Consider the following 24,647-nt stretch of genomic DNA (forward strand, 5'->3'; position numbering starts at 1 on the left):
TATTGCTGGGCTTTCTGTGGGTGACAGAGCCTCTGCCCAGCTCTCCATGTACATTCCCCACCAAGCATCTCCTGCTAGCCTTGACTAAACTCCCCTGTGTCACTGATGGACGGCATCCTGCAGTAGAAACTGAAATCTTGGCCCTAGCATGTGTGCTTTTTTTCAACTGAAGGCAAACCATCTGGGAATCATATTGTGAGAGCTGTGTACAGGTGTAACTCTTGGTTTACAGTCACATAGAATCATAGAATGGTTTGGGTTGGAAAGGACCTTAAGATCATCCAGTTTCAACCCCCCTGCCATGGGCAGGGAGGCCTCACACTAAACCAGCCTAAGGCTCTGTCCAGCCTGTCCTTGAACATCACCAGGGATGGAGCATTCACAACTTCTTTGGGCAGCCTGTTCCAGCGCTTCACTGCCCTCACAGTAAAGAACTTCTTCCTTATGTCTAAGCTGTTTCATTTTAAACCCGTTGCCCCTTGTCCGATTGCCACAGTCCCTCATGAAGAGTCCCTTCCCAGCATCCTTGTAGCCACCCTTCAGATACTGGAAGGCTGCTATGAGGTCTCCATGCAGCCTTCTGTTCTCCAGGCTGAACAGCCCCAACTTTCTCAGCCTGTCTTCATAGGGGAGGTGCTCCAGTCCCCTGATCATCCTCGTGGCCCTTCTCTGGACTTGTTCCAACAGTTGCATGTTCTTTTTATGCTGAGGACACCAGAACTGCACACAACACTCCAGGTGAGGTCTCACAAGAGCAGAGTAGAGGGGCAGGATCACATCCTTCAACCTGCTGGTCACGTTCCTTTTGATGCAGCCCAGGATACATCTTTTCAGTAAGGCTGAGGAAGTCCTTGTATAGTTAGTGAATGTGATTTACAGGGTTAGGAGGAAAACAAAAGAAACATGTTATCACCTGATGATTTACTGACCTCCTTCTGAAAACAAACCAAAAGCCAGCAAGTACAGTTCCTGATAGATGAAGCCCTTTGCAGAAGCATTTGCAGGTACATTTTCCTGTGTCTGTTCATTCATAGACATGGAGGAGAGGCATAGGGTGAAGAGAATTAGCCCATCCTTATTAATATGTATCTGCCTAATGCACAGCTGTGTCACCTGGTGTACACACCTCATCACCAGAGGCTGTTCAGGCCACTCCATTTTTTTGCATGCTCTCTCTCTCCCTTTAGTTTAGAGTTGGATTGCTCATTCACTGATGTGCACCACTTACTTGTGTGTACAGGAGTCTTTCATGTTGTCTAAAGCATGAATAATAATGGAGAAAATTAATACTAAGAGAAGTTCATGAGGATGCTGATCATGCCGTTTACATGCCGAATACACCACTACTTGAGATGCAGGCTTAGACTTCCAATGCAGAGAAGGAAAAAGAGAATGGTAATGTAGTCATGGACCTGAAAGAAAACAAGGGTCAGCTATTAGGGACTAATAAATCAAAGACCTCTCAATTGGCTAATAAGGTCCATGGCTTATAGTGTTTAAGTAGGTTGAATTCTAATAATTTCATTCCTGGTCACAGCTGCTGCACTGCATCCTTGATCTCCATATTCTTTTTTCTATTGTTGTGTTCAAGTGCATCTTAAAATGCAGCTCAATTAATTCGGTGAAAATTGGAATAAAGTAAAATTTATGGTATTAAAAAGTAGCCCATTTGACACATAGTAAGCAGCTAGCTTGTCAGGCTTAACAATAAAATATTGTTAAGACATCAGTGTGGAAGAAGAGACTGCGTATTAAGTTTCTGACAGCCAGATTCATGTTTACAGCTTTCCGAAACCCAGCAGCTTTATAGAAAGCATTATAATTTCTGTAGAACAAAGGAAGATTACTTCAGTGCTCATCTATGCCAACAAAGAATGACTTTCTATGCTTTCTCTCAATTCCATAAAACCCATTTTTCCTTTCAAGAAAGCACTAGATTTGGAATAAACAAAATGCTAGACAAAGCTACTAGAGCAGAGCTAAATTTCTTAAAGTTATTAATTTATTAACATTTGAAAAATTGCAGTCCTGGTCCTGAACTTATTAATGGTGTGATGCTAATTCACTGATAACCTTAGCTGCAAAACATTTGGTGGCTGAGTTACAAAAGTGGTGCTGGTGTGATTATGTCCACTTTTGTCTGACTCATTAATACATTTGCCTAGGACTAAGGAAACCTCTGGCTGATGGAGATTAAACCCAGATATATAAAAGCACACTGTTGGGGTGGAGCTCCCCCAGTGCCTAACTGCTGATCCTATTCTCCTCTAAGCTAGCTCTAAACTAGCTTCCTCTGTGTAAACCAGCTCCCTAGGGGAAGGATAAACCTGCTGGTGAGGTTCAGAGGGTTCGCTCTTTGCTGTTGGTGGTTTTGGCATCAATATATAAGGTGCAACAACTCTATTAGAGTTGCTCCCTAACCTGTATCTAAAATACATGCCTGGGCTTCAGTAGACCCAAGACAGAGTTCACTCTCTGCTAAGCTCCCAGTGGTTCCAGTTTAATTGCCCATACAGTTAATTATGTGTACAAGCTGTAACATCCTTTTCCCACCGTGGCTGAAGATCTGGTAAATAATGACCTGGGAAGTGGCAATGAGGGTTTTGTTCTCTCTGGCACAAGGGGGAAATGAACCTAAAACTATCACAGCTTGGGAAGTTTTCCCAAGCACTGGGTATTCCTACTGATAATTTGTAGTTCTTTGCTAAGTTATAGGAGAAACTCAGCTTTGATTTTGTTCCTTTTTCTTATAAGCACCCTCAAATGGAATATATCAATGTTTATTGAATGGAAGGTCTCACATCAAATTTACACTATTTTTACATGCCTGTAAAATCCTTTGACTTGGATTTGATGGATTTGAAGGAACCTGTCTCGTCTTATTTGAAGAGGGACTGACACATTTAATTCAATTTGATCTGGACCAATGGACCCAAATTATTACGGTTCAGATATTCAACATTGAAAAATCGCTCTGTTGTAGGACCATTTATCAGGATGGAAATGTCAGAGCCTGCCAAATCCATTACTGATTTGGAGATACTCATGTGTCTTCAGACAGTATTTTCTGTAGAGGAGTGCATTGTTGCACTGACACTGGCATTTACACATAGACCGTGGAACCCTGCATCTCAGTTGAAGAGTATAATCTACCAACACCTGCCTTAATTGGGTGTTTTCTGTGTAAACAAGTAATTTTCATGTAAGTCATTTTGCGATACTAGTATTTTCAAATCTATAGACAAATGCTATGTGAGAGACAGGACTCTGTAATTTAGCAGAGAGCAATAATGGGTGAGATTTTCTGTGATTTGTATGTACAGTGTGATTATATGGAGGGGATCCCATTTTTCAATTAATTTTTTTAAGTCTGCATGAAAAGTTGGCATCGTGATTTTGATTAGACTACCTAAATATTTATTCTACTCCAATTAAAAGAACAACTTGACTACAGTATGTTTGCCTGGGCTGATTTTTATTACTTCTGCTCAAATGCTTTCTGGAGGAACCAATGGTTTCTTTCTTCTTTAACCCTATCCAATCTCTTCCTAATACTATTGCTCTGCACATTGTACATTGTAGATCATTGCAGTGAATCTCACAGTGAAAATCAAGTTGAGATGAGTTAAAAAACATTGCTGTGCCTTCTAAAGGTGGGCAGAGTAGTAATTTGGGGTATTGCAGTTTTCTGGGGTGCTTACAGGGGTATATTTTTAATAAACAGTTGTATTATCCTAAGTATATGGATGTCTTACTAAACTTTGGCTCCTTCTTTTAACAGGCTGTGAAAGAAGAGTCCTCTTTTGTAAATCCCAGTAAGACCTCCAGCCTGCAGGACCCTAATGTAAGGTCTGTTGTTTCTTGTCCATAGGGAAAACATCAAATAAATGCATGATATAGTGAGGCATTTTCCACACAGTATCTCCAACAGATGTTACAGGTCAACTTGCTCATCCAAAAGTTCACCAAGCAATGGCCTGTCTGTCAGAAGGGTGCTTATTTGGTATGTGTATACCACATATAGTTGAAGAATTAATAAAAGCTCAGCTTTAAAAATTAGATGGAGTGTATACACTTAAACAATTGATAAATGCTGAAAGTAAAAAACAGGTCCAGTGACAGACCTAAAAATCTTGTGTAAAAATAAGTCAGTTTTCATAACTTCTGTATCAGAAGCACACTAGATACTCCAAACTGGAATATCCTTGTGTTTGTGTTTTTCTGATGGCTCATTTGCAGGCAGTAGTGACTAGTTTGGATTGTACTTTTATTCTGATGATGGTGGATAGAAGTCTTCCTTTTTGGAAATGGCCATTTTAAAGAAGCATATTAATTGTAAACATTATTTGAATGGCACAGTGTGCTGTCTCTCATCAGGTCACTAGAGAGGAGGTTACAGCATGAGTGTTTGAAAATTGCCTGCCTCTGTATGTGTGGTAGTACCACCACTTTGGACATCTTAAGTATCCAAATCTGAGAGGAGGATTGAATGAAAGAGAACTATGAATTCAAAGCAATCACATTGGCTGTTAATCAGCTAATATGCAAGTGTATATGCTATGTATACGCATATTCAATATATACGTGTATATGTAATATGCATATGTACTAGAACCCTAGTTATCCCATTATTTTATTTTATGACTTTCTGGTGGTGACTCTTGCAGTTGAAAGCAGACATTTAAGTATCTTATAGAAAAGTCTGGATGAGGGCTGTAATGAATTAGATTTGACAGATCCTTCTGAACGCAAAAAGAAACAGTTAAAGTTGTGAAAGTTTTTCCATCCTTTCTTCCAATGTGTATCTTTCCTATAAGGTGAAAAATCACTAACAGTGTTCAAAAACCATTTCATTGAAATATTCCATTCATATCAGACTGGACTAGCAGAACTGCTATGTTTGCTTAGTGAAAGCATCTACCTAGAGAATAATGGTGAGGATGGCTGGTGGTGCTGAGGCAGGAGGAGATGTGAGCAACAATATTGCTTTCCAGGGCAGTCCCTGTCTTGCCTGCAGTACAGCTGTGATTCCCAGTTCCCCACATGTATGTCTCTCATCTCAGGACACCCTACAGAGCTGTAACTTCTAGCTTGACAGGCTGTGATTTTCCCATTTGTCCAAGGGGCTGCAAAGTCTACTTGATATTTACAATCACCCTTTTTTCTCCTGTGCAATTGCCCTTTCTAGGCATCTACAACACTTTCTTATGTCCACTGAGAAAATTCATCACATACATTACACAGTGACCTATTTCTTTGTTTAATAGAAATGGGTTTCATGTATTGTCTTTGCCACAACAGCCTTTGTTGGATTGCTGTCACTTCCAGAAGCAGTTCAGGAGGACCTAGACTGTAAAGCCCTGTGTGATTTGGAAAGTGGCTGCAGACTTGTTTTCCTTACCTTCTGAAATTCTTATGCTGAACCTCTGTATAACATATGTAGAAAAGGCTTTCTATTTCACATTTGGTAACGGATCCTCTCCTGCTTCATCGTGCTGAGCTGTAAATGTATGCTTTGTGAAGTGAAATACTATTCAACGTGAGTAAGGATGGCAACCTGGCTGCAAAGCTGATGTTACTGTTTTCTTTTGCACACATCCAAGCTTATAAACTCATAAAAGCCACTTTGGAGTTCTCAGTATGCAGTAGACTGGTGTATATTTGTCTAATATTTATTTTTATCTGGTTTATGTCAAGCATTGTTTCCTCTACCGTCAGTTCTGCCAAATGATATGGTATTGTTTTATTGCTTTGTGTCTGTGTCCTGGAGGTACAAATATACAAGTAATCAGTGCTCAGGGATAGACCAATTTTAACAGCGTGCATTCAAAACTCAGAGAATAATGCAAAGTAAATTCAGTGTCTAACCAATTCTCTCTCTCCAAGTGGCTTTCCTTTCTGCAGGGACTTATGCACTCTTGCAGACAGCCAGAATGTGACCTTTTTGCTAATAACATCCTCTATAACCTCTATTTTGTGGACTTGGATGGACACAAATAAGCCTTTGCTCTGCTAGGAATTGCATCTGAGTAGAGCTAAGGGTTAGTTCATACTGATCAGACAAGTCACCTGGGATTTTTTTCTCTTCTTTAGTTGAGAAATACACAAATATCCTTTGTACAAAAGCCCTCCCTGTAGAATATAGTTTTTATTCCTGCAAGAACCCATGCAGACATTCCTGTGGACAGCACCTGTGTGAATATTTGAGGATGTTTGCTTGCTGAAATATCTTACCAGTTGAAACCAGTGTCTGTTGGAGCTATTTAACAATAAATACCCTTTTTATGCAAGGGATTTACAGCAGGGACAATGAGTTCATGTGTTTCATTACTGATGACTGTACAATGCATTAGCAAAATGCTCCATATTTTCCAAACCCATGCCATTGGGAAGTTTGCTCAGGCTACCTAGTAAGCAAACATATGCAGTTTTGATCATTAACTGAAGTATGAATTCTTCATACAAATAGGGAAATAGAAGGTGAGGAAGAAGGGTAGTAGTGCTTGTTTGATTAAAGATCTGTGCTCTCTTTGCTACCATTTTGTCTGCTCATCCATTGCCACTCTGAAGATTACACTTCCAATGAATTAACTACTTGGATATGGCCTGTAATCCCCCTGAGCAATTATTTTAGCATCTGCCATGGCAGACTCAATTTGGCTAACAATTGCTATAGCTCTTTGTAGAATTAGTTCTGGTTCAACTAGTAATTACTCATATATATGTGTGGTGCAGCCACTTTCACTGCAAGCAGGTCTCCAGTCATTTTGTTGGGCATGGCCTCGGAATTATGTTGTGTTTATGCGAAGTTGCCATGTGTCAGTCAGTTTATTCACCTGTTTTCTGACTCTGTTGGCAAACTGCAGATACTTCTATCTCTAAATCAGTTTAAATATGGGGAAAAACACCACAGCTGAAGCTGAAATTGCACTGTTTTGTTAGCTTTCAGGAGGGAAAAGCTTGTGAAATCTGCTCTGTTGTTTGGTGCAAAGGCTGGAAGTGTAAGGTTGTCTCCTGATCTTTCTGTTAATAGCTCACCTGTACATGCCAGATTAGGCTGTGGGAGAATGTGGGACCACAGAAGAGTACGGTCCTCCCTCCTCCTGCGTTTGGAAAGCAGTGCTGTATGTTGCTTTATGTCCTTTCCCTCCTCTGGATAGGGTTGTTTTTTTTTTTCTCTCACACTGTTTCAAGTGCTGGTCCCCACATTCATTGAAGAAAAAGCTAGTGACTCAGTAACCCAGTACATGCTACACTGTCCTAGCTTACACTCTCCTTAAGCCTCAGTGAAGACCGATATAGTGCATATGAATTGGGACACAGTTGTACGTTCCCCTTGCTGACCCTGCTGCTTTGCTGATAACCCCTAGCAGAGCAGCAGACCTGCACTGTGACAGTAGAAGTCATCTGGTTACCTAAGCTGGATCCATCCAGGCTGCACATGATCAAAGTAAATGAGAGCAACTAATAGGAAGGGAATTTCAAAAGCGAATTAAGCAGGAGAGCTGCAAGTTATCCTGATAAGAGACAGGAGTCCTACCAAGAAGAGTTAGACATGGCTTTATTACAGCTCTGTTGTAACAGACTTGAAAGCACGCACATCTTCATCAATATCCAAGTAATATGTACAGAGAAGTACAGCCCAGCTATATAGCTGAGGCATAAGCACTTTGGACAAGGCAGAACTTAATGTTGGTTTGCAGAATAAGAAATACCTGAAAAAAAAAAAGTTATTTATGTATTTGCATTATTTTGGTTTTTATACTGCCTGTATTTAGTCAAGAAGAGATACAGCTGGTTTGCAGTTACTACTTTGCTTAGTGAGGCATGCTTTGCTAAGACATATAGTAAAAATATGTTTGTGTGGACATTGGTCTCATTTGGAATTTACAATGACAGTCATTTTGCAGTGATTTTTAGTGGTACTTCTTTTGGGATGTAGGGCCCAAATCTGCAAGGGAAGCAGTGATCACATCAGTCCTTTTTGTGACCAAGGAGAGGAATTTGTCTTCCACTAGTGCTAGAAAAGCCTTTCTAACACGAACATTTTCTTCTTTAGTGTTGTAAGAGAAGAATCTGTCATGGTGCTGAATGGGCCAGAAGGGATTATGAGGATTTAACAGAGGTATCTCCATGTCTGTTAGAAACTTCCTTACACCCAAGTATCTGAGTTGGTGTCCAGATGGAAGTGTTGAGGGAGAAGTGTTCGGGGAGAATTCACTGATCAGATATCTAATTTAATTTAGGTTTGAGATTACTGCATGTTCTTATGTATAATTTTGGTAAGGATCTCATCACCTGCCTCCAGATGGGATTTTTTTATTTGGTTCTTTTAGCCTTGAGAGATCAGGGTTCAGGCTGCCTGCCAGAACATTTGTATAATGAAGTAAGTATAAAATACTGTAGGAAATACAAAAATAACAATTGCGTTTTGTATCACCTCCAGTTGCACTTTCCTGTGATCAAGAGATCCAGCCTGTCTACTGATGAGGGATGCAAAGGTTTCTCTCCTGCAGCGTATCAAGCGAATGTGAATCACATGGTCACCTCCTCACCTTTTTGTAAACCTCACCCATTTCTTAGTAAGGGGTGTGCTGCTAGAAAGATAACCTTTTGAACTTTCTGTCCGGAAGTTTACCACTTAATTGTGAGCCTGCTTCATTTGTTTAATGTAATAAATATATGGCTAACCACAGAACCCCATCAAGATAGTTCCTTCCATTATTCCTCAAAGCTTTGCCAGACAGAAGCACCATCTGTATAACTTTCCCACTGCCTATACACAAACTTCTCCTGAAGACTCTTTGAAGTGTCTGTTTTCCCTCTGGCTATGACCATCTGGGTAAGCCTAAAGCATGTATATGCGTGTGCGTGTGCGTGTGCACACAGATTCACACATGCAGAGTTTGACTATATTTAATACAAAGTCTACACTTTCCTATTTTATTCTTTTCTTCAAATATACCTGAATGTAATCCCCAGATTAACACTGCTGTGCCTTCTTCAGGGATTCCAGCGAGTGAAGTATTAGACCAAAATAGTCTAGATGTCAGGAACTGCTAATACTTTTGAACCAGTCAAAATAGTGTCTGTCCTTGGGAATACCCTGTTTGCAAGCCAAGTGTTCGTCTTGGAACAACTCAGAAAGTGGAAATGTTATCAAAAATGCCTAAAGTTAAACAAAGTTTGGTAAGGAACAGAAGTTAAATTGGTAAAACAGGAATTAGCGGTCAACAGGATTGTTCATGATGTGTTTTTTTCTTCATGGTCATTTGAAGCTCAGAAAAGCTTAGACATGATGTATGTCTGATTCAGGTGAGCTGGCTGAAGGTCTTCAAGTGCTGGTACATGCAAACACTAACACCTTCTTCATTTACTAAATGTTAGTCTTCATTTTGTGAGTAGCTATTTACTGTTACACACACAAGACTATCCAGATGTTAAAATAGATACACTCTTCTGAGGTTGGGTTTTGGAAAATGTAAATAGTAATTGACATTGTTTCTGTGAAATTTTAGTTATTTATTGTAGAACTGTTGATTGGAAGGGATATCTGGAGGTCATCTAGTCCAGCCTTCTGCTCAAAGCAAGACTTTCACCAACACAAGATCACATCAGCCATGGCTTTGTCTATCTGGATTTTGAAAACCTCCAAGGATGAAAGTCATACAGCCTTTTATGCAGAATACTGATCAATTGTGCAAACACAAATTCCTGCATTTCTGAAGCAGGTGCCCAGTAGTTTTCAGTCAAGTGCCCTCTTCAACTGAAGCCCTCAAGTTGGTTGGTCAGTTATTACTGTTCTTGTTGCTGTTGCCACTTGCTGTTTTGCACCATGTGGTACATTTATGGACTGCAATATTTATTTTCCCGTATAGCACGCTTCTGGATTGCTACCAGCTTTGGCATGCTTTACATCCCACATGGTTCAGGATTTGTCTGTGGATTTCTTTCTGTTTCAACCAACTGCTGCATCACCCTTTGTTGATCCTTGTTATCCGAATTATCTCATCTTTCATAGGATTGCAAATAGCAATATTCTTCTTCTGTGGGAGTAGGTATAAGCACCAGCTGGAGCTTTGTGCATTCATCTATTCTAATTTTCTTTGTAAATCTTCCCATCCAAAACCAAATTACACTATTACATTAAGACTAATTATATTAGGAGCTGCTCAACACGTAATGTAAAATTAAATGTTATCTCACAGAGCTTGATGATGCTGCACACCAGAAAAGAAGGGTGGAAAGTATTATATCAAGTTATACAGGGTACAGATGAATCAGAATTAATAGCAGGCACTCTTCTGAATGCCCAATGCAGAGTAAGCTTTGCTCATACAAATTGTCAATGTGATTCCCTTGCTGAGGCTTACGCATCTGCTGTACACCAGGCTTTGAGTTTGGCTGCCTTTCAGTTTATGTGAATACATCCTACACCTTTCCTGACCAAAGTGATGATTATTCTTACGTGTATCATTTATGTATCACAAAGGGAGGAGTGTCATTCAAAGTAATGTCTGTATTCTTATGCTTTTCCCTTTCATTTCTCACCTGCACATATTGTATTAGCATTTGAATTATCATCTTTTGGTTTGCCTAATCAAGACACATTTTGGATCTGAAACTAGCCCTCAGTATCTGTCTTTATACATATGCTTCCACTGAATGTCAGGGTAGCTTTTCAACAGCATATAAGTGTATTCATAGGGAGTTTTTTTCTACATTATCCAACAGTATGTACTGCGTGCACTGACTTTTTCTATCAATCAGTGACACTGATTTAGGACTCTTTGGAATCACAGGAGTCCTCAAGACAACATTTTTTTAAGGAAAAAAAAACAACTTTCCTTTTTTTTTTTTTTAAGAAGGAAAAGTAGAACCCTGAGGTGGTAGCAGATCTCTCAGAGAAGTGGAATTTATTGTACAGCTGCTTACCAGCTGGTCAAGACTTCAAGGAACATGAACTGATTTTTAATTAGAAATTTTGATTGACAGAGATGGCTGTGTCCCACAAAGCTCTATTGGACATGGTATCTGACAGCAATTCTTACAAAGACTGAAACTGACACCTGGTCTTTGAGTCTGTGGCCTTAACCATGGACAGTTTCCAGGTAGGTAGCTTCTAAGAATCATAGAGCTGAAGTTTGGTACCAGCTGTCCAATGAGAACTGTGGTAGGAGATGTCCATGTTGGCAATTGGAGGTTAAGAATAAGCATGTCACCTGCATGATTCTGGACAGCTTGTTTCTTCCAAAGACTTCAGTTCCCTGGAGGAATAGATATATGCAAATGAACTTTTAGGCAGGTCATAATTGATGATGATCAAAAATTATGTGCTTAGTTTTACCTGACATTAGCTTCAGTGAATCCAAGCAGGTTGTGTTTTCTTAGAATCAGAATGGACTTCGCTCTAAGAGACAGAGTCTGAAACATAACATTTAAATATCTCCTTCTAAATGGATTGTGAAATATTCTAGGAAAACTTAAAACATCTAAGTTGGCTTCTTCCTAACAAATACTGATTGCTTTTAAAAAGCTGCTTTTTCAGTTAATCTTTACCCTAAAAAATAAAAACCATTAATTCTCCAACTGAAAAATTTCAACCAGCATTTCCAAAACCAAAATGAATAGCTAAATATACATCAGCCTGGCCTCAATCCAGTGGAAAGGCTAATGGATCTGTTACTCTGGCTTTTTACAGGAACTTCATCCAGTAATTTCTGCATCAGAGTCATAACTTCAAGCTGAACTCTTGCATACCCTTTGCATGCCAGCTTGCATTAAAGATTGCAGATAGGACACGTAGTTATGTTCTTTGACTTCATTCCAAGTATTGAAGACCTCTTTGACCTGTTGCCTGAAGTCAGATGCTGCAGAATTATTTGTAATTGTACTATTAATCTCTGAACTACAGAACAAGGAGCAATATTCAGACCTTTCAGATAAGGTTAAACTGATGAAATACCCCACTTGAGGTGCATTTCTTTCTTTGTGTCCTGTAAACTGCACCTAGGTTCAATGGAAGCCACAGCATTTACAGTGGCTGCCCTGATTGCTGTATGGAGAGGTAGGATTTGTAGCTCAGTTTGACCTTAGATACCTGGTGTTGACCTGCGACATTATTCTGAGTTGGGGGAGAAGAACATTTTCTGTATTATCATTATCTGTCTGTTGGACCACAGGAACATCACATTTTCATCTAGACTGCAGATACATTTTCATTGTAAGGGCAAGGCAGAAGAGGGAATTTTTTGCTTTAAAAGAAACAGAGCTCAAGTGAGGGTAAGGAAAGCGCACAAACTGATTTTGGATTAGGCTGCTGCTCTGTAGCAAGGAGCTTTGATGTACAGCTGCAATCTATATAAAAAAAAGGTAAAAAAAAAAAAAACCTTTCTTCAGAAAGTTTGATGATGACAATAGCTTTCAAATGTTCAAATAACATTTTGGAGAGCTAACCTGTCTTCTGAGAAAAGCTACTTTATCAAAGTGAAAAAGCACAAATTATTGTGTCTTAACTTCAGATGGCCATAACTTTGGAAAAGAAGGAAGTGTGAAATCCTTAGAACACAGAAAAGCTGTGCATGCTTGTGTATGTTCCCTTAGCACGTTAGGCTATGTCTTTGATGCATAAGACAATGAATCTATCAGATAGTCTTCCTTCTTCCCAAGATTTCACTACCATATTCCCACTCAAAGGAAGTTCTGAAGCAAAAAATCAGCCAGCATTTTTTTGTGGGCATTTTTGTTTGTTTTTGTTCCCCCATGAATCAGCACCTAAAGGTCAGTCTTCATGCAGATGGCTGTATCCTTATAAATCATGGGGCTTTTAATCTCTACCCCTTTACCTTAGTCTGGGAGGGTGGAGGGAGAGAGATTGTTCCAGGTGGCAAAATAGGCACAAACAGAAGCAAAGAGGATAAAACCTGTTAAAGACAAATGCAGAAAATGGGTTCACCCAGCAAACGTTAGTGGTTTTAAAATTCTGAACTGGATTCTCCAGGGAAAGAGAAGTCATTTTATCCCTTTCAGCTTATTAGGTGTACAGTTGTTTGCTCCCAGATGGTTCACTTGCCACATTTCAAACAAGTACAGAGGTCTGCCCAGAGCCAGCTTAGCAGGGGACAAAGAGGCATGTCAGTCTACAGAAGCCACGGTACACAAAGAGGTGGTGCAGGCAGACGCATAGCACCCAGTCTCCCCATTACAGCTGAGTTGAGGGTGGGGTGCATCACCAGGAGCCCCTCGGCGCAAGCATGTACATCATGTCCCCAAGGAACATTCAAGCTAAGTCAGTGGACATCTGTGGTCACTTGAAATGTCCCACAGTGTATGTTTTTTGTGAGCAGTTTTGGTTTCAGTAGCCCTGTTGGCTGCTACTCTGAGAAAAAGACCCAAATTCCTTGGGTTTGGAGGGGATCTCTCTCTAGGACTTGTTTATGTTTCTGTGCAGGCTTGTGAAACTGGCTGAAGTAGGTGTGAAGTAAGGTGTGCTGGCTGCTGCTCAGGACTATGCTGAGGCTCTCAATGCCCAGGCAGTTTTTGATGACCTGGCACTGTATGCTGACATTTGTGGTTGTTATTGTCATTCTCACCAGGAAGGGACAGATTTTTATGTAAGGTGCCAGATCATGAAGTAACTCTGTCTTGGTTTGGTACCTTCATTTTTACACTGTAGTGGTTGGATACCATTATGGGGAAAAAAGCTTGTTATGAATTAATGAAACAGAACCTTATAAAGGAAATGCAATATACTGCACATTTCATTTTCTTTTTAAGTCTGAGTCCCACTGATCTTTCAACACTTCAGGTTTTGTTCAAGCTATATAGTCTATATGGGACTGTAAACTACAAATGGTGATATCTGCATGTAATGACTCTATTTAAGTAGACAAAATAATTGCAAGGCTTCTCTTCAAGAAAAGAAGTTTTTCCATATAAGATAATACATTCTGGCTGTAGAATTCAAAAGATAACAATGGATGTTATTCTGCTTTATAGTTGCTGCTTTTTCAAAAATATCAATGAGATCTTTTTCAAGTTTGTGTGATATTAAAAGTCTGCCATTTTTAAAGCACAGATCAGGCTCTGAGTTGATCAAGCTGGGCACTGCTTGCATCTGGTTGCTGATGTGACAGTAGCAACAGTTTGGAACATGTTCAGACTGAGGAAGAGCATTTACAGATGAAACAGGAGCTGTCACAGGATTTTTAGGCTGTTGTGGAAAGAGCTAACCTAGCAAGGTTTTAATGAGGACAAAAATCCAGCTCTGCAGTTGGTGGGACTAGACTAGCTTTTCGTCTCATGGTAATGGCCTCCTTGGATGGAGGCATCACCACTACTCCTTTTCATTCAGAGGTAGCTTCAATTTACACCCTAGCTAACCTGCAGTTTCTCAAAATGTGCAGTTAAATGGTGCTTGGGTCTCTCCCAGAGGCCTGGTAAATACCAGGAGAAAGGCACAGCTCTGCTGTCCCACACTCTGCTGTTTCCTAACCCATTGATAGAGCATCATTTGCTACCATTTTGAGGAAACGTTTCTCAACTTAGTTTAGTTTATACCACTAGTTTTGTTCCTGCTTTCACTGGGGTGATGAAAAAGTTTAAAATTTTTAAGTACCTTCTTACAAAGGTGTTGGAGAATTGTGAGGACTCCTCATTCAGAGCAAGGATTTCAGCTAATGTATTTCAGAAAACTTGAGCTGAAAGTAATGGCATTACAACATTCACACCCCTTGAGGATTTGACCATCAGATCCAATTGTTAAATGGCTTTTAATCTATTTATCCTGCTTATGTCAGAATGTGAATTGAAAGTCACCTTGGGTAAATTGAACTAGTAATTTTTTTTCAGTACTCAAAAACTACCTTTGGCAGAGCAAAAGTTGTCTAAGAAAACAACAGACAGAGCCATCATCCATTCTGAAGCCTGACTTCATGAAATTACATTGTGAGCTTCCATCATGATGTTGCTTCACAGATTTCCAGATTAGATATACTGGCTTCAAATCTAAAACAAGATCGTTTGGTCTTTTTTCTTCTCTTATCCCCCCCTTATTTACCAGCCTAACAAACTCAGCAAAAGGTCTCAAAATCTGGCCCGATTGTTCTGCATTAATTTTATTGCAAATCTGAACTATAAATGACTGACCTTGGAACTGGAATTTGGGAAGGGGCAAAATATGAATCTTGCTGCTATCTTGCTGACTTTTTGAAATTAATGCTGTCAAGGTGCAGAAAAAAAATAGCCAAAAATTGTTCATGAGAAGTGGAACTAGTGGAGTCACGTATACGATTTATATATGTCCTTTCTACTTTCATACTCCCCATTGCTCTACCTTATGTTCTGTGACCTCCCTAAAGACTAAAAAATATAACCTGAGGGCTGTGCCATCCCAGTAGGTTCTGTTGTAGCTGGACACCAGGTTCAGAAGTTATCAGAGAGTTAATGAAGCTTAAAACCCACATGGGCATTGGAGGGAACTGCAACTATGAAGATTAAATATGCTTATCTTGTTATGGTCTTAGAAGGCCAGTAAGATGCAAGTAGACTCAAAAAACCCAACCCAAATTTATAATATTAGAGACAATGCTGTGCCACTTCTGGCAGCTGTGGAATGTACCTCAGTGCACAAGCAGCCCCACCAGCAATCAGTATGGCTACTTAAGTACCAATTTTGTGTCTGACTTCAGATTAGATGGCAGAATACCATTTCACAAATGATTAATCAAAACTTCCAAGTTACTCCTTTAATGATTGGAATATTTATTATGTTTATAGCATTTGTAATACATATACAGTGCATTTAATCCTAATGTATTGCTTCAAATAAAAGTAGTATTTAATACATTTAATGTGTCTTCATGCCACTCAAGTTTACAGTTGAAATGGTCATGAAGGTCTTGTATTTATGCAATTTTTATTCAAGCCCTAGTTAACTCTACTGATAAATGGTTAAAGAGAAGATCCTTTTATGTGGGTCTCCTCATTCCCATTTCTATCCTTTGCTGGAGCTCTGCAAGGATATTTCACATTGACGAGCATCTGAAACACACCTGAGTTTTGCTATGTTTCTAGTAAGTATTCTTTTCTTGGATCAAACAGATTAGTTTATTTCCATTGAGCTGCTCTTTCAAAAGCACAATAATGTTCAATTTAACGTAAAAACTGTTTTAATCAGAACAGGTTTCACAATTCATGAAATAGTTCATACAAATGTTAAAGGCATTTTTTTTTGCAAAAACATTTCTGACATAACTGAATTGCTGGGCTGTCATTAAAATGCTGTGTTCTGGAAACATTGACATTTCCACATGGTCTCTTACATAGGTTCTGTATTTGTAATCAGTTGCTGCTTTTATAAATGGAATGCAATGCACAGGAGGGTGAGTTCACACATCCTTTTCTGTTCATGCACACTGGCCTGGGAACTATAAATGGAACGAAAGGATGAACTTCACTGGGCACTTGCCACTTTTATGTGCTGATGAGTTAGAACTTTGTTGATATGCCTGAAGTAGTTTAAATAAAGACTGTGCCACATGTATTTTTCTTGTTATTTTTAGAAGTCCAGCTCCAGTGCGACCTGAAACTACGCCATCAACTGCCCCTACAGAGAAGCAGGAGGTTAAAGTTTCTCGTGTGAGGAAGTTAACAAGGCAGTACAGTTTGTGAGTAACGCATAGCACTATCTTTGTGGTTTTGCCTACTACAGCTGAAAATGCAGGGGGATGTTAATTACTGTTCTAGCTATGTCTTCTGAAAGGCATGAGTGCAATTACATGATAATGATCTTATACTGATACCAATCCTTTCAACACTGAGAATCCTCAGACTTTTAATATGAAATGCATTTGCTGTCCTTAAGAAGTTGCTAACCCTCAGAATTGCAGGCCCTCTGCCTTTCTCTGAGTTTACAGATTACAAGTTGAAAAACTTTTCCCACATGAAATGTCAAAGACCTCATGTGAGCTAAAGCGAGCTGCTCCGTCTGCTTCACTGAAACCCCATTTGCAAAATGAGGAAAACTGCCTTTGCTGGATGGTCAAGCTGTGCTGCCAGGCATTCCCTCCCAGAAAAGTGCACCCTCTCTCCCTCTGTGTGATTTTGTCACAAGCAAAAATGCTGAGCTACAGTTAGTCCTGGCAAGAGTGATCTGTGCCCATAGGGCTTTAGCATCCATTTGCACATAAGTCAACTGATTTTAGAGTCTCTAAAGGTGTGAAGTACTGAAGAGATGTGGAAATAGGTTTGTTGTTTGGTCATTCATATGAAGGGACAGACAACACCACCGGAAACTAGGGTTTAAAAAAGGAATATTGTCAGCATAAATTTATTAGTACAAGAACAGATTTATTAGTACAAGTGCCATAACAAAGAAAAAAATACGTGTGTGTTCTATGCAGAATGGCAACTGTTAGTCCCTCCAGCAATTTAAAATTCTAGTGTCCCTAAGTATATAGAAACATTAGCAAACATCTTCCTTTTCTCCAGATGGATTCTAATAAATATCAATATGTAATTATTTTCTGTCTCAATCTTAAGAACACTGGCTTTTGTTATGGAAAAAAAAAAGAAACAATCTACATCACCAAAACTAAAAAATTATTTAGGAGAAAAAACAGAGAAATGAATCAATTTGAAACTAGGAGGAAAATGAGCAATTAGCCAAATTGGTATTTGTCAGAGAGACCAAAGCTGACATATGGGAACACACAGCCACAGCTTGGTCTGCAGCCACATAGCATGCTCTGTCTTACAATGACACATCAGCCAGGATGGTTTGAAAATGAGATGGGAGTTGACAACTCAAGCTGGGAAGAGAACCCGGCTTCCTCACTGCTTGCTAATCCTGAAGATAATGTGTGACAGGAACTTGACAGCATTTGGTAGGAGCAGTTTCCCAAGGCCTGAATGAAGCCGGCTCACTCACTCTGCCCAGCACAGCCCAGACAGCAGTGTGCTTTTCTTGAATGAGACATCACTTCTACTACCTCATTTTCTACAAGCCAGGAGAAGGAAATCTCCCATGCATTTCAAGATATTTTTTTCAGATTTTTATATAATGGAGGGACTGGTAGATAGCAGTCAGCAAAGGAAAAGGCTGTGACACTGAGAGAACCAATTATTTGATGCTCATCATATGGCAGGCAATGAACAGGATGCAGGGGCTGATCCTATTCTTTGAGCACACTGATGTGTAAGGAAATTCATGTCCTTTTGCAGCTATAGTCACAGGTTTTCTAGAACACTTGGAGAAGTTTTTGATTTAAGTTTTAACCTAAACAGGTTGTTAAACTTGGTCCTCAAATACTGCTACACGGAAAACAAAGAGAACAGGGTTATTCTATGTAGACAGGCATGTGTATGTAGGGTATATTAGGGGTGGAGAAGGCATGTTTACCAATAAGTAACAACCAAAAGAGAGGCACAGGCCATAGGAGAGAATAGTGAAAATAAGTACCTCAAGGCATCATCCCTGAAGTAATAGCAGAATCAGCTATTACTAGATCATTCTTGTCTGAGAAAGTGTTTAGCCAATCTGTTCTTAAAGGACAAAGAGAAACTCCAGACCAGACTGAGCCCTTTCCTGTATGTGATCAGTCATCTGGTCCCCCAGAGCTGCTGGGCACCTGCAGAATGGTACTGGGGAAAGGATGAGAGGGTAAATGAAAATGAGTGCGAGTTTGTCCCAAAGAGAAGGGAAAAGATGCCAGGAGCCATTGGGAGTAACAGTACCATGGAGAATTCAGCAGTGTCTGGGAAAAGCAGAATCCAGGCAGGCAAGACCTGAAGTGACAATCACTGTGGTGGAGGCAGGTGGGGAAAGGAGACTAGAAGCAGTTTCATGCAGAAAAGGCAATGGTGTTTATTATACACACATTGAGAAGTGACATTTAAACATTGGATTTATATATTAAAAAAAAAAAAGAAAGAAAAATAATGTGTTCAGGAGTGAATTCTCAATTTTGGTTGTTGAGTTTTTGAGGAACCATTTTTAAGCATGTCTTGCCCTCATGTAGATTTTCAGTTGTACAGTGTTCACCATGAGAAACAGCACATAAACACATCTAACCACAGATGTCACCTGTGCTATGGCCATGTATAGGGCTGAAGACTCCCTAGTTAAAAATACAGGCTGTGATTTTTTCTAAATTTTTTCTAGACCCAAATTCTATTCAATTTAAATTATCTTGTTTCTGGGATGCAAACAAGGGAAATGCAAAAAAACAGTGAAGGAATATTGCGAAAGGAATACAGTGAAGGGCAATTCTCAGTCTTATAGCTAGCATTCTAATATCTTGATGACTGATAAGACTAGACTCTTACCCTTAGTTTTGGTTCCCAGATGCTAAGAAGCCTTTCTGAACTGGCAAGTTCTTGACAATTTTCCACTTTCTTGTTTGCAACAGAGCAGCTTTACCCAGCAAGGATGGGGAGGGTGCCAGTGCGTTCCTGCTGAGAGTGGGGAGAAAGGACTGAGGAAATGCCAGCTACATGTTTCTGAAAGAGAGATTAACTAGGTCAATAGCCCAACACTGACTTGTTGCATTAATAAAATATCTATTGAACAGGTCCAAAAGGTTTTGCATTTTCTTTCCAGCATAAAACCAGTGTATTGTACATGCTTTGAGACTGAATTGTACCCTTACCCAAAGGAAATAAGAAGTGAAACATAGGAAAGATAACATTAATCACCATAGCTTTATAGCACAATAGAAAACCATTGCTGTCACACCAAACAACACGCCATAAGGCTGTGTATGTCACATAATTTTGAAGTACTGTGTTGCCCAGGCATGATGCCCTCAAGTAGCACTGAACCAAATACAGTTCTGTTCTGGAAGTGTCTGTCAAGCAGGCATAGCAGGCTTCTGTGCACTGTGCCTACATAATTGGTAGTTCAAATAGGTGCCATTTTATGAGCAGTAATATTTTTTCTTATAATTTTTCTCTATGCTTTAAACTGTCAAACTGTAGTTTTTCCTCATCATTCATCATTTCCAGTAATAAAGGTTCTGTAGGCCAAATTATGACTTTGTTTACCTCCATGCAATTGCAATTAGCAATTGGAAAAATCTGTGCTCAGGGTTGACTGATCCCAATGATTTGTAGTCAATGTAGCTCTACAACAGTAAATGAAAGGATAATATCCTCTACTAGCTTTCATTTAGTGGTGACAGTAGGTGAGATGGAAGGAGCTCAGCTTGACGGCCCAGAGCCCAAGGGAAGCATGCAACCTGGTTTTAAATAAAATGTTTTCTCTGTAAGAGGAATAAATGGGACAGGATAAAGATACTCTCACAAGAATGTTTTTAAAGAGCTCCTTTTTGGAGTCAAAGTCCTTTAAAAACGGTTTGAAAGCAATAGCACAGACTAGCTGCATCAAATCTCCCACTGGTCTAAAGCCAATGAAGCAGTTGGTCCCATGCATGGATCTAACCAGATCTGTTCTTATCAATACTGCCAGCCTTCATAGAAAAGAATAAACATTACCATCAAATAAGTTTATTTAGTCATATATATATACTCAGTAGAAAGACTCTACTTGCACATAAGATTTCCACTTGCAGATGGGAATTGCCTAGCTAATCCACTTTGGAGGAATCTTTAAAGCTTAAAAAATGTAATTTACTTGAAAAGTAAATTAGAGCATTACAGATAGAAGAGTAAACAGAACCTCACTCCAAAGAACTACATCTGACGTATAGACAGGTTACCACCAGTGCCTCCTCCTGGTGAAGGAGTATTGGTAAGTCTGGTGACATTTTCTAATGAGAAGATCTGTCCGCTTTTATCAACTGCAGTGATGAAGATGACCTTCCTCCAGCACTAGCAGCAGCAGCAGCAGCAGCAGCATCCACACCTGTGTCCTCAGCATCTCCGGGGTCACAGAAAACATGCACGCCACAGACATCAGAAGGACAACCACAGGTTTCACCTGGTGGCAAGGTAATATACAAAGCAATGAGCTTTTTTTCAGTTGGGAGAGTATTCAGAAAGGGTGGGAGGGAGTGGCAGGTAACATATTTTCCTTAGATGGATTAATTCTACATTTAGGAGTAGATTTTAATGCAGAGTTGTAGTCAGTAATATGTTTAACCTGTTGTATAAGGGAATATTTAAAGCTTGCTCCAAGACTCAACTAAAACCTAAAGTAGTTTTTCACCAATATTAGGGGGGCACTGGATCAGGATTAAATTGATATTTACCTTAATTTCAAAGGTGCATAATTAATTTATTTGGCAATCTCTGCTTTAAGGGATAAAAGAAACAAACAAACAAAAAAACACCCAAATGAAACAAAAAGCCCCAACACCCAACAGAATTACAGAAATTCAATGTCTTTTTCAATGCTGGGTTTCTTTTTTGCCTTTAGAGTTCCACAGAAGCTGGAAGTACATTTGCTTTGGAGCCAGGTGACCTCCTGATGGATTTCACAGAGGCCACACCTATGGTAAATAATTTCAGTTTGCCACCAAAAAAATGTGAAAGTTTTCAGTAATTTGCCTGCAGCTAAAATGAATGGGATACTATACAGTGTGTTGGGTAGTGCAAAGGACCGAAGTAAGTTTCCTTGATAGTCAGTGGTCTTGAGCATCCATCAAACTCAGCTCAGCATCTCTGAAAATGAGTCCACATCAACCAATATTGTGGCTGATCTTCTGCACGTGATTTTTTATTGTTGGATGACTTCTCATTTCTCTCTCCTACCTGGGTATCTTTATACCTTGCTGCACTGGTTTCCCAAACTTCTTTGTCCCTTTAACATAAATTCCTAATCTGATTATAGATTTGCTTTTGGGAGTTGTCTGAAACGTCTCTTCTTCTCCCCACAAGACCTTACCCAATAGCCAATCAAAAGACATGTACCTGCACTTTCATGTTTCATTAGCAGAGTGCTTTGCTTCACTTTAAGGCAAAATAGTCTACAATGTGTTGATTATTAACTTCTTTTTTTAGTATGTGATTTGTGATTTTGCTTAAAAGCCAAGGAAAGATAGTGGCTCCACTGAAGTCAAAATGCCTCTTGCCTTAGGGATCTCAGGCTTTCAGCTCAGATTCCCAGCAGACTACTTGAAGGATCACAGTATGATCCTTAACTTTCTCCAAGTCATCTTGCACTGGAAATAGCTTTAATGTCAGATAGCTCCTCTGCTGTCCAAAGCCATTTTTGCTTTCTTCTAGAAACCATATTTAAAGCATACAACAAGTACGACACGGATAGCACTATGTTTTTGGCATAAACCTTTTTGTATTAAAGTACTTACATTCTAGGCATTGCTTTCACTACATGGTTAGGTGCTATTTTACAGTATTGGAAAGGCTCTGTAGGAATGTGTCTTTTCCTTCAGAGACTGTATTGTACCTGTCTGTAAACAATTGCCTGTGTCCTGTTGCCACTGGATGGGAGATGTGGCTTCCCCTGCCAGTCTAATGAAGTGAAGGCTTATCCTTCCTAGGCCCCTACCTGCTTGCAAAAGGGATGTGAATATTCAGCTGTGGCTTTTTGGCTTCAGAGGCATTCTGAGGTAGGCACAGGGTGTACTATGACTAAAGACTTGCTGCTGTGGATGGGTTAACAGGTTTGATGCAGGGGACTGGGCAGGGGCTATGGAGCAGCTGAGACTGTCACTGTTACACTGCAGCTTGGGAATGGACATCAGCCCTAGAAGGATAGAAAGATCTGCAAAGCTATTCTCTCTTATGCAGCTTCAAGCGTGTGGAATTGTTTCTTCACAAAGTCCTTGAGGATACTTGATGGTCCCTCTAATACTTCAGGGGGTTCAATAAGCATGTTCTTCACCTTCCATCAACGTGCTATTTGCACCCAGCCTGTTTCTCCTGACCCTCTTCTTATCTTTGCCCTTCAACCAAGTCAGCTGAACAGTCTTTTTGCCCTAACACTTTCTTAGTACAAGTGTTGTATCTCTGAACTGTGGCAAATTGAAATTTTAGGGGCCTTCTAGCTCCTTGAGCCCCTGGATCTCCTTGGTGGGAGAACTGTTCCAGCACTAGCGGCTATGATGACAGCACAGCACTTACTGCTGCCACATCCACCATATAGGAGGGACCTGCTTTTGCACCTGAAAATACCATTGCAGACTGAGGAGCATCTATGGAAATGAGGTTTACCTGAAAGCTCCTTCAGTGGTGGATGATGGAACTATTCCATTTCAGAAAGTGACAGGAAGAGATGCATTTAAACTGAACAATTCCAATTGCTTCCTTACATTTCTGGAGGAAGGGAAAATTAAAAGGAAGCAAAGTAAAGTGAGAAAGAGGGGCAGCATTCTGCAGCCTTTTTTAGTAGTTTGGGTTGACAACACACAGGCAGACTGAACCTGAGACTACCTGAAAGGAAACTGTAGCAAGGTAGATGTTTTTTTTTCCCAAGTAAGAAGAGATAGGACGAAGGGAAATGGCCTCAAGTTGCACCAGGGGAGGTTTAGATTGGATATTAGGAAAAATTTCTTCACTGGAAGGATTATCTAGCACTGGAACAGGCTGCCCACAGAAGTGGTTGTTTCACCATCCCTGGAGGTACTTATAAGACGTGTGGATAAGGCAGCTAGGCGCATGGTTTTGTGGTGACTTGGCAGTGTTAGGTTTGCGGTTGCGCTTGATGATCTTAAAGGTTTTTTGTGATCTATGTGATTCTGTGATTCTATACAGATTAGATTATCTTCTGTGTTAATAACGTGTTTGTGGCTAAACTGTAAGTAATTATCCTTTAGGTTTTATTGATGGATTTCTTATTCTAAAAATCATCAAACCGTATCTTACTGTATTAAGCAGAATTTTAAAACGTGAATCATGGGGGTGAGTCATGGAGACTTTAGCAACTGACCTGCTCTAGATAACAGGTTTGGGTTTTGTTTCCATTTAATAGAAGTCAGCATTAAACACTTTTCCACCTGACGATTTAGGCTCTTTTCCCCAGGTATTTTACCCAGTCGTGCTTTCCCATTTCCTACCCCCTATCTGCTGACATAATTTGTCACACTGTATGTTCATAAACTAACCTTCCATTGTTTTCTTGGTTTTAATATTTTGGAGAGATGTACTGCAGAGCATCAATCAACCCTTTCTGTTTTAACATCTATAAAGGTCATCTTGTTCTCTACAGAGCAGTTATTGTTTACAGACCTTTCTCTGCAGTTTCACTGGCTACAGGCTGCTCTCACTTGAGGTTTGAATGAAAAGTTTATTCTTCAGGAAGAGAGGCTCCAAACTAAAGCAAGCTATGGGAAATGCATAGCTCTGAACCAGTCTGATTATTTCATAATTCTGTTGTGATAACATGTGCTGTCATTTGAGGGTCAAGATGGTGTAGAGCTTACATTGTGTTACTGTCAAGTCAGAGGTGGTATGCTGGTTTTGCATGCTATGACCTGGCCCTTGGGAGGTTGCTTGTTAATTGCACCCATTTGTTTCACATTCAGTGACAGGTACAATGTCTAAGAAGGTCATTCGTGCTGCCTGATTTGGGGCATTTGCCTGAGGTGATAAGGTTAGAAGTTCAGGTTCCTACATAGTCAGGGGGTTTCCTGCAGAGGGGCATTTAGAGCCATCTTCTTCTTTTCTGGACTAGGGAGTCTAAGGCACCTAAATTGGACACCTAAAATGAATTGTGGGGGTGTGTGTGA

At 39.9% G+C, this 24,647-nt stretch overlaps 1 protein-coding gene across 1 annotated transcript in view; it reads left to right on the forward strand.

The window, feature by feature from the left end:
- The window catches only part of LOC133267105 (band 4.1-like protein 4B), a 75,138-nt gene that overhangs the window by 22,808 nt on the left and 27,683 nt on the right, over positions 1 to 24,647 (forward strand). Inside the window, exons 4-7 of the mRNA XM_061449077.1 lie at positions 3,782 to 3,849; positions 16,563 to 16,667; positions 20,805 to 20,949; positions 21,377 to 21,454. Coding sequence (XP_061305061.1) covers positions 3,782 to 3,849; positions 16,563 to 16,667; positions 20,805 to 20,949; positions 21,377 to 21,454 — 396 coding nt within the window. The remainder of the gene's footprint in view (positions 1 to 3,781; positions 3,850 to 16,562; positions 16,668 to 20,804; positions 20,950 to 21,376; positions 21,455 to 24,647) is intronic.

This window comes from Pezoporus flaviventris, unplaced genomic scaffold (assembly GCF_033815535.1).
Source record: "Pezoporus flaviventris isolate CSIRO_AGI_PZ_B2104156 unplaced genomic scaffold, CSIRO_AGI_Pfla_v1 ptg000007l, whole genome shotgun sequence".
NCBI classification, from domain to species: domain Eukaryota; kingdom Metazoa; phylum Chordata; class Aves; order Psittaciformes; family Psittacidae; genus Pezoporus; species Pezoporus flaviventris.